The sequence below is a fragment of the Herpailurus yagouaroundi genome, unplaced genomic scaffold, assembly GCF_014898765.1.
Source record: "Herpailurus yagouaroundi ecotype Mexico unplaced genomic scaffold, PumYag 180, whole genome shotgun sequence".
Taxonomy (NCBI): domain Eukaryota; kingdom Metazoa; phylum Chordata; class Mammalia; order Carnivora; family Felidae; genus Herpailurus; species Herpailurus yagouaroundi.
In genome coordinates this window covers 17845107-17855113 of record NW_024412411.1, presented here as the reverse complement: position 1 = coordinate 17855113, position 10007 = coordinate 17845107, and the positions used below count along the sequence as shown (strand labels likewise).

The following is a 10007-nucleotide window of genomic DNA, read 5'->3' as shown; positions in this document are numbered from 1 at the left end:
ATCACAGGGACTTTTTATAGAGAATGCTTGACCTTGTTTCTGAATGGGGAATTGAGAGTCCTGAGCCAATTTAAATAGGTATTACTATAAACTTAATACTTAAATTCTCTTTATAGAATTCAAGTTGCATTAGCCATCCAGCCTATATGTGAAGAACTATAGTGACAACTACTTATTATTTCCTAAGGATGTCCCTTTTGGTTGTGGAAAGCTCTGAATACTGGACAGTTTTTCCTTTTATTGAACCAGAATGGTCCCCTGTAACTTCCACCAGCTGGACCTTGTCTTTTATGCTATGTATGCATAGCTATAATAGAAATGTAGTATCAACTGTACTATTTTTAGAAATTCAGTGGGACCCAAAAATTCAAGCAGCAGGATTATCTGCATATCCTAATTTAGGGTCTTAATAGCCAATAGAAACAAGTCTTATTTTATTAGAACTGCAGCCAGGCAATTCACATAATGGTTCTCAAACTTCAAATGTTTCCTAGCATTTTAAATATTCTCTAATAAAATTCTTCTTAGAAGATAAAAAAAAAAAAGCTTTTAATAGGGTTATCACCATGATCAGCATAGTTAATGAGTACATCTTGGGACAGGAACTTAGCCATATTTGTTGTAGGAGTGGGGCCTTTATTTTCAGTGAATCATCGAACACATATTCAGAACTATGGAAGGAAAGAGCTAAAGGTTGTTGTTTATTTGAAGTTCCTAATACATTTTGGAGCAAGAATGTAAAATATAAAGGAAACATGCTTTCTGAGGAAAACAAAAATGTACTTCCCAAGCTCAAAGGAGTCAGTTTATGTCAATTTGTTACCATTTTATTAAAATCAAAGAAAGAAGACAATAAAAAAGAAACATTTGATTAAACAATCAGGAGGAAAAATCAAAATTATTCCCACATTTTTATGAGAGCACTTTCATTCAGATACAAGTAGCAGTTACTCATTACCAAATGGCATCCTTTTGTTAGAGATATGGGTTTGAGGAAAACTGTCAAAGGGATGATCAAAAGGCAGTGAGGCAAGCACAGGTGTATTCTCCTTGAATTGGAGGAGGGGTACCTTTTGTATTAGATGGCAATTCTGGTAACAATCTTCACAAACCAATACCGGGGACTGCTCTTGGAACATCCCCTGGGGACTTGAACATCATTTGAGTTAAAGTGAGGTCAGCCTTGTTGGCCCTACTCTATTGCCTAAGCTTTTTATACATGAGTCTGATACAACAAACTGTGGTAATCCTCCTTTTCCACGAGGAGGGGCTGTCTTTCTTCATGGAGCTGCTTTCTTTTGCGACGACACAATAGGCTAGTGAGCCTTCCCAGCACAGCCGTGAGGACAGAGCCTACCACAGCAGCCCCAATGAGCCATGGCCAGATCCGACTTGCTTGTTCCAAGAAGGGCTTAATGTAATCTTGAAAAATGTCCCGTTCTGAAACAGAAACATATCCCAGTGTTTTTACTGTTGTCATCATCAGCATCAGCATCATCATTAACATCATCATCATCATCATCATTATCATTAATTATCCTTTCAGAGTACTGTGGAGTCAGACACTTAGGTTTGAATGCCAGCTCTGCTACTTAGTGGCTATAAGAGCTCAGAAAATTCACACCTAATACTCCTAAACCTTCGTTTCTTTATCAGGAAGGCAGGAACATAATACCACCTTGCTGGAATGTTTTAAAGTTGATTGATAACAATCAATCAACTGATCTGTAATTTATGCAGTGCCTACAACCAAGTCAACTATTGTAATTTTTAGTTCTTTATTCTGATATTTGCTTCCATATTTCAAAATAATAGGCAAATATTACCATCTTTTAATTCATCAAGTTTATATCTGGAGTTCTTCATATAGAAGTAATGATTCTTGTTATCTTACAACTACCCTTTTCTTCCCTAAGTCTTTTTGGCATAATAACATCATGATTTGGGGTGAAATCCACATCTCGGATTTTCATTAGTTTTAATTTTTTTAATGTTTATTTATTTTTGAGACAGAGAGAGAGAGAGAGAAAGAGAGAGACAGCGCAAGTTGGGGAGGGGCAGATAGAGAGGAAGACATGGAAACCTAAGCAGGCTCCAGGCTCTGAGCTGTCAGCACAGAGCCCAATATGCGGCTTAAACCCACAAGCTGTGAGATTATGACCTGAGCTGAAGTCGGATGCTTACCCAACTGAGCCACCCAGGCGCCCCTTCGTTAGTTTTAGTATATAAATAATATTCACAGTGGAATGGTTACATTTCCTTATGTTATTTTTCCCTTGTAGTTAATAATTTATTGTATCCTTTTGGTTGATTTAAAAATACCTGTCACTATTTATAAAAGACTCCAAGATATTCCTATTCATTTTGTATACAAAGAAGAGAGTGCATCTTGGGCTTACCTTGAAGCGAATGATGTCTATGTGACTCAAGTCTTGTGCGAAAGCAATATATGTAACCTTGGGGCATTTTCCTTAAAAAGAAAAAAATGTATCTTTTCCTTTTTCCTTTTTTCTTTTTGCTTAGTGGTAATGCAGATAGTGTGTTGATGAGCCATCATGGACCATGTGGTCCAGATTAAGCCCTAGGTCTTGTGGAAACAAGAAAGAAGAGCTCCGGACCCTGGAATTATGGAGCTGATATTCAACAACACACCAAAAATGCTATTTGAGCAATAAATGAAGTAACTTATTTAAGCCATAGGTCTTTGAACCTGCATCTGCTCTCAATCCCTACCTTCCCACCCTCGCTGATGCAGGAACTATAACATTCTTTGAAAACTCTTTCCTTGGTCATAATTGATTGGTACATGGTAGACCACTGACTCAAGATGGGCCAATCAGAATCACTTCTCAGAATTTACTGTGCTGCAGTTGCCAGGTGTCTTGGGAACTGATGACAGCCTGACTTCTCAACCTGTAGAAGACAGGATGAACGCACTCCAAGAAATAGAGATGAGAGAGAATGGGAGAGACAGTGAGAGGGACAAAGGGACAGAGAGACAGAGAGTTTTTAGGGCTTAGAGTTCCCTGGTTCCTGCTCTTCCTCAGTCTCAACTGCATTTCTGCCTTTCCCAGAGTTTGAGTGTTCATCCCTCCTTGGATTTTTTTAAACCAAAAAATACCTTTATTTTTTAATCTAATCTCATTCCTATGGAATTTATGCCATTTGCATTTTTGAAAGTCCTGATTATTTAAAAAAGTTAATTATATGTCCACTACAATAAAAGATGGAGTAGAAACCTTAGGAAATTTTGGAACTGCAACTACAGTAAAACCTTCTATTATGAGTAACTTGTTCTGCTAGTGTTCTGCAAGATGAGCAAACATTTGTAATAAATTTTCACTTGATAAATGAGTGATATCTTACAATATGAGTATGGGATGCTGAATGTCATATGATCACAACTGAGCCAATGGTTCTTGAAATGCACTTTGATATACAAGTGCTTTGGATGACAAGCGTGTTTCCAGAATGAATTATGCTCGCAAACCAAGGGTTTATGTATATGTAAACTCCATGTATAATAAAAATGAGATTCACAAACCAATGAGAAAAGGAATGTTTATTTAATAACATATCTTGGAAATCATGGGTAGCAACATGAAATAAAATTTAAAATGATTCAGAATGTTCAGAATGGTTAAAATAGGAATGTTCTTTTTTATTTAATAGTATTAAAACCCTGTCCATTTCTCCTTCTGTCCTTGACACCATCTTTTTGCCAGCTGTCACTAAGTTACCTCTAAAATTTCTAGAACTCATTAAGCCTAATTTGAACAGTGTAGCAATTTAGAGTTTCTCTTCATCAGGAAGGGACAACAACTTACAAAGGATAAACATTACCAAATACATTATATAAAATATTTAGAACTTTGACATTTAAATCTAAGCAATGAAAGCAAAAAAGCTAAAATTAAAAAGAAATATCAAAAAGTTACTGTTTTCAATATATTTAAAATTATTTTGAAAATGGGACTCCAAATGCCTGGCTTATATTGCTAGTAGTCACTTCAATATATAAAGTATGTTTAAAATGTCTAGCAAAATGCAGGGTACATAGAGATTCCATAATAAATATGATTTCCTCTATTTCAGGTTCAGCTCAAGTCACAATTTTAAAGTACTATTTCTTTGTGCTTCTCTGCAGCCTCTCTTAAAATTTCTCTACTTCAGTTCACTCGAAGTGGTCTCAATTTTTACTGCTACCAATGGACTTCTTTGAAACACTCTTTGTATTTCTCAATGGCTCTAAACTAAAATTCAGACTTTCTTTCTCAGCTACTTGCTTTGGAACCCAAAGAGTACACCTTTAAATTATTTTTTATATCATAATTGTTCTATCTTTGGCTACCTACATTAGCCCTTGGTAAAATGCCTAGCACATAGAAAGAAATTTATAACTGTTAATGATTGTTGTTATTCCATAATAATTTCAACCATATTTCAGTTGAACCAGCTTCTAATAAGAGCTTTCTCTCTCAAAACTGCTTTGATTACTGATTCAAGTCAGCTCTCTTTTGGATTCTCAAACTATTTCTTTCTTTGCTCACTTGTGACACTTGGCACCATTGTCTGTGTGTTGTAATTATTTATATGTATTATATGTATTTTCAGGCTTAATCATAAGATCTTGAGAGGCAAGTATTATGTCTTGTTTTATCTTTCATTCTTCTATTCATTCTTTCATTCATTCATACAGCAAATATTCATTGAGACACATTACATGCCAAGTGGTGGTCTTGGCACTGTAAGTGAAAAGATAAACAAGTAGAATCCCTGGCCTGAAGGAAACCATAACTGGAAGAGGAGAGTAGCAAGTAAATAAATTATTTCAAGAGTGATGTTGTAATGATGGAAGTAACCAAAAGATACAATGGAATCATGGTGGAAAGAGCTCATATCTGTCTGGGGAGTCAAGGGTGGCCTCCCAGAAGACTATCATGCATGTGCTGTATGTGATGCATGCTGCATGTGATGCACGCCATCATGACGGCACACGATGGCAAGCCATCCCAGGAAAAAAGGAACAGTATGCACTGATGTATACACATAGGTAAGCATGGCTACTGAACACATTTGTGAGTGATAGAAGCCCCATTATCAAATCTCAACTGCAGAATGGGACACTCTAGTTACTGTCATTGTGTCTCCTCCTCTCATTTTTAACACCAAATGTTAAGGTCTTTTGGGATATATTGGGATAAGGCAGCTCTCGATAGAGCAGTATCATACAGAAAGCAGGATCGCATTTTCCAACAGCATTAAGGACACAGCCTTTTATTGCCAAAGCTTTTTGTTCTCGCCTTTTAATCAGTTATGCATGCAAACAAAATCACCTGCTGCTCAATTTTTAAAAGCATCACTAAATTCGATTATAAGAGAAAATGTTTGACAAATGCCAGACCTCAGCTGCCTTTTGCAGAAAACACTTAAGTAATTACAAACATGAGTACTTGAATGATGAATAATAAACTTCTTGAACTAAATTACATGAAGCAGTTTTTTAAAAATTTTTTTAGTAGGCCTAAAGTTTAGCAATAAATAAGAATAAATTTTAAACTCCTTGAATGTACAACAGAAGCAATAGAATAATTCATAAACAAGAAAACAGGCAGTTGCTATTGTTGATTTTAAAGCCAAACTTTTCTAAAATTAATGGTATATATCCATAGCTGTATGAAAAGTACCCTAAACAGATACAACATCTCAAATCTACTTTATTTTTTTAAATATTTAAGTAGAAATAAATAATAAATAGCTAAATCCCCTAATGTGACTTTTTGAGCCCCCCTCCCTTCTCTCCTCTGATGGATTTTGTTGCCTTTTCAGTAAAAAGTACCCATTTGGACTACAGAGAAGGAACCGTGAGATGGAACATAATATACAAGACATATAGGGACTAAAGAGGACCCTGTCTAGTGTGGCATAATGGGGGAGAAAATTAGTTTGGGATTCAGTATTAGCCACTTAGTTGCTTGATGACTTAGAATTTGCCACTTTATCTTTCTGTTCTCAATTTACTTGCAAAACAAAATAAAAATCACTACTACATAAGATTGTGAAGATTAGCAGAGATAATAATTTACCTGCTGATGTCTGTAACTTATATCCTATTACTATCTGCAGGCCAGAATGTCTGTCTGTTTCTTTCTTTCTTTCTCTCTTTCTTTCTTTCTTTTTCTTTCTTTCTTTCTTTCTTTCTTTCTTTCTTTCTTTCTTTCTTCTTTCTTTTTCTTTCTTTCTTCCTGTCTTTCATTTATTCGTCTTTGAGAGACAGAGAGAGAGCATTGAGCAGGGGAGGGGAAGAGAGAGAGACACACAGAATCCAAACCAGTCTCCGGCTCCCAGCTGCCAGCACAGAGCCCGACGCGGGGCCTGAACCGATGAACCATGAGATCATGACCTGAGTTGAAGTAGGACACTTAACCAACTGAGCCACCCAGGTGCCCCCAGAATGTCTTCTGAGTTTCAAGGCCAACCAACTGCCCCAGAGACATATTTACCCTGATGTCTCCTATCATCCCATTTCACTGCATAACAAATGCAGACATGAGATTCCCACCATGTCTGGCCTCGCTCTTACTGATACTGTCTCAGTGACAGTATCACCATGCATCATATTCACAGGCCAGAAAGCTTAAAGGCATCCCTAACATCTCCTTCTTTCTCACCTCCTATGATTCATATGAATCCATGATTATCACCCTTGGAATAATTTTCCAAGTTCTGTACATTTTATAAATTCAAAATAATATCAAATTCTTTCATGATTTCTGCCAACCTACCTACCTCTTGGACTCTTGTAATAGCATCTTCACCACCTTCCCTGAATGTGCTTTGTAACTGCTACAAAATGCCCTACATACTGCAGTAACAGTAATCTTTAGAAAACTCAAGACAATCTGTTTAAAATTTATCAATGGCTTCTGTTATTTTAGCACTATGGCCAAAATCTGCAATCAAGACCCCCTCTCTTTTCAACTAATCACTTCTCCCTTTCATGCCGATATCTTCTGAAATATCACTTCATTGACCCCTAGACATAGGTATATCTCCAAATAAATAAGTCATTAGGTAAGTAATTGTTTAAGGTCTTCCATTAGAATGTAGACTCCATAAAGATAGAGACTATGTTGTTTACCACTGTATCCATCGTATGTAAGAACATGCTTTGTTCAAAGTAGTTATTAAATGTATGTAGAAAGAATAAATAAATCAAAAACACCACCTAGAAAATACCTAGTGTGATCAAAGGCTTGAAATATATTAAAAATACATGTCTAAAAATGACCTGAGTATTAAGAGGGCTGACATTTTTCTAGCAAGCTTTACTTATATTGGTTAAGAGATATTACCTTTCATGACCAATATCACTTGTACTCAAATTGATTCATTGATTTCACCCCAATAACCAGATATCATTTGATATTTATTTATTTATTTATTTATTTATTTTAATTTTTTTTTCAACGTTTATTTATTTTTGGGACAGAGAGAGACAGAGCATGAACGGGGGAGGGGCAGAGAGAGAGGGAGACACAGAATCGGAACAGGCTCCAGGCTCTGAGCCATCAGCCCAGAGCCTGACGCGGGGCTCGAACTCACGGACCGCGAGATCGTGACCTGGCTGAAGTCGGACGCTCAACCGACTGCGCCACCCAGGTGCCCCTCATTTGATATTTAAACTAGAGAAGCTTGAGAGATATCAATTCTAATCTTGTAGAGTACAAGGTCAAGGTGGAGTGGGGAAAGATTCATACATAAAAAATTACCATGTAACTCTAATAAAGGAATGATTAAACATGACTACATATATGCATAAAATGATTTAATATCTGAAAGTTTGACAAATTGATAAACAGGATCAAAATTTAGCCAGAGAGAACAGCATGTTTAAAAGCATGAGCCCATGAAAGAATATGGCATGTTTTGGAAATGGAAATCATAAAATGCTAAGTGGTGAATCTTTGAAAAGCCATTACAAATACGGTTCTTTATGTATGGTGGGGTGTTTATAGATGGAAGGGAAAACATGTTACTTGAGACTTTTTTTTTTTTGACTTGCAGAAAGCCCTCCCCTTACCACATCTCTGCTCTTTGCAAAATTCCCCATTCTCAGTGATCTTAAGGTTTTGAAATAACTGATTTCCAAAGCCAGCCATTTTAGTATTCCTTCCATTGCCTGTGATTTTCAGATAAATCAAAACAGGTTAATCAAAGCCATATTTGTTCAACTAGTGATCCCCAAAGGGCAGGTAAATGTTGATAAAATATAGGTTCTCCTGGTAGCCCTAAATTGTGGTTCTGCTATGCCACATACTAGCTAGATGGACTTGGACAAGTTATTTACAGTCTTTAGGCTTCTGTTTTCTCATCTGAATAGGAAAAAAGAAATAATAGTACCTAATTCATAGGCTAGTTATGAAGTTTAAATAATGCACACAGCACACCTAAAAGAGTTTCTGGCACATAAAAAATACTCAGTATGTGTTAGCTATTATTAAATGATTTCATTTCTTTCCTCAGGGTAATTTTCCATTGCCTATACTACTCAAATAGGAGAATTTAGCATTCTGTAAATAAACTGTACATTCTCCACCTCTATTTTTCTTGTTATTATCTTCATTTATAGTATTCTCTGCCCTGTTCATCCTTCAAGGTCTTGTCTTTCTCCTTGAGTTATTCAGGGAGTTATTCAACTCAATAGCTTGAGTTATTCAGAAGTCATTGCTTTCTCCTCTGTGCTCCTCTGTTGGAGTTTGTTTATGACTTTTTTGCTGCACTTAACACAGACTGATGTTTTGTACTTTCTTGCACAATTGCCTGACTTCCACATTGAATTTAGAGCTCCTTGAAGTTTGGAACTATGTCAGTCCTTTATGTCCTTAGAATCTAGCACAAGAGGTAGGAAGTTGGTAAATGTCATTAATATGTTTAATTTACTTGTTTTTATGAATTATAATTTTTATGAATTATCAATGAATATAATGAAACATCACTGCTTATTGAATACCCCTTACTCACAAGCCATATGTTATTGTTTTTTGTTTTGTTTTGTTTTTCTGCTGTTTTTGGATGTTGATACTCCTGTGTTAGAGTAGAAGCATAGTGTAGTGAAATGAAGAGAGGGCCTTACAGTATTGAAATCTGCCTCCTCCACATATTGGTGTCTGATATTGGGAAAGTCATTTAAACTCTCACAGTATCAGTGGGATCACCTATTACTAGAGATACTAATACTAACCCTAATGTATGATTGATTAGTAACACATGTGCGAGATCTGCATGTAGCAGGTTCTTGGGTGGGGGAAGACATTGTTACCTGTACCACATTTATTAGGAAGATATTGATATTTCTACTCAGGAAGATTATTTAAAGCCCAAACATAATTATCATCTTAGAGTTTTATATTATTAGGTTAATCATGGTCATAGCAATTATCATTTTAATCATTCTTTCTTCTTCTTTTTCCTCCTCCTGACTTTCCTCCTCCTCTTCTTCCTCCTCATCCTCCTTCTTCTTCTTTCTCTTATTGTTGTTGTTATTATTATTATTGTTATTATTAATTAGGCTTAAAATTAAAACATCCACAAGTTTTCTTGGTAATTTTTAAAATTTATTTATTTACTTATTTATTATTTTGGAAGGAGAGAAAGAGTGTGTGTGCAAGCAGGGGAAGGGCAGAGGGGCGGGGGGGAGAGAGAGAGAGGAAGAGAGAGAGAGAGGGAGAGAGAGAGAGAGAATATCCCAAGCAGGCTCCGAGCTGAGCATAGATCAGTACAGGGCTTGATGCCACAACCATGAAATCATGACCTGAGCCAAAATCAAGAGTCAGACACTGAACCAACAGAGCTGCCCATGCTTCCCTAAAACTACAAGATATTTATCTTTTGTCACACCACACTGGACTCTTTAATACATCATATTCATTTAATTATCACAATATCTCTTTGAAGTATTCTGACCCCAATATTTCAGGTTAAAAAACTGAGATTCATAGAGTGAA

General features: G+C 36.1%; 1 protein-coding gene across 2 annotated transcripts in view; it reads right to left on the bottom strand.

The window, feature by feature from the left end:
* Positions 1–680: 680 nt before the first annotated feature.
* Positions 681–10007, bottom strand: part of TYR (tyrosinase) — a 106699-nt gene continuing 97372 nt past the window's right edge. The window contains exons 5-6 of one of the 2 annotated variants that reach the window (XM_040489585.1): positions 2400–2470; positions 1230–1440 (exon numbers count right to left, since the gene is read on the bottom strand). In XM_040489585.1, coding sequence (XP_040345519.1) covers positions 1354–1440; positions 2400–2470 — 158 coding nt within the window. In that variant the 3' untranslated portion in view covers positions 1230–1353. Of the gene's footprint in view, positions 1441–2399; positions 2471–10007 lie in introns of both variants that reach the window. The other variant, XM_040489584.1, reaches the window with a different exon arrangement.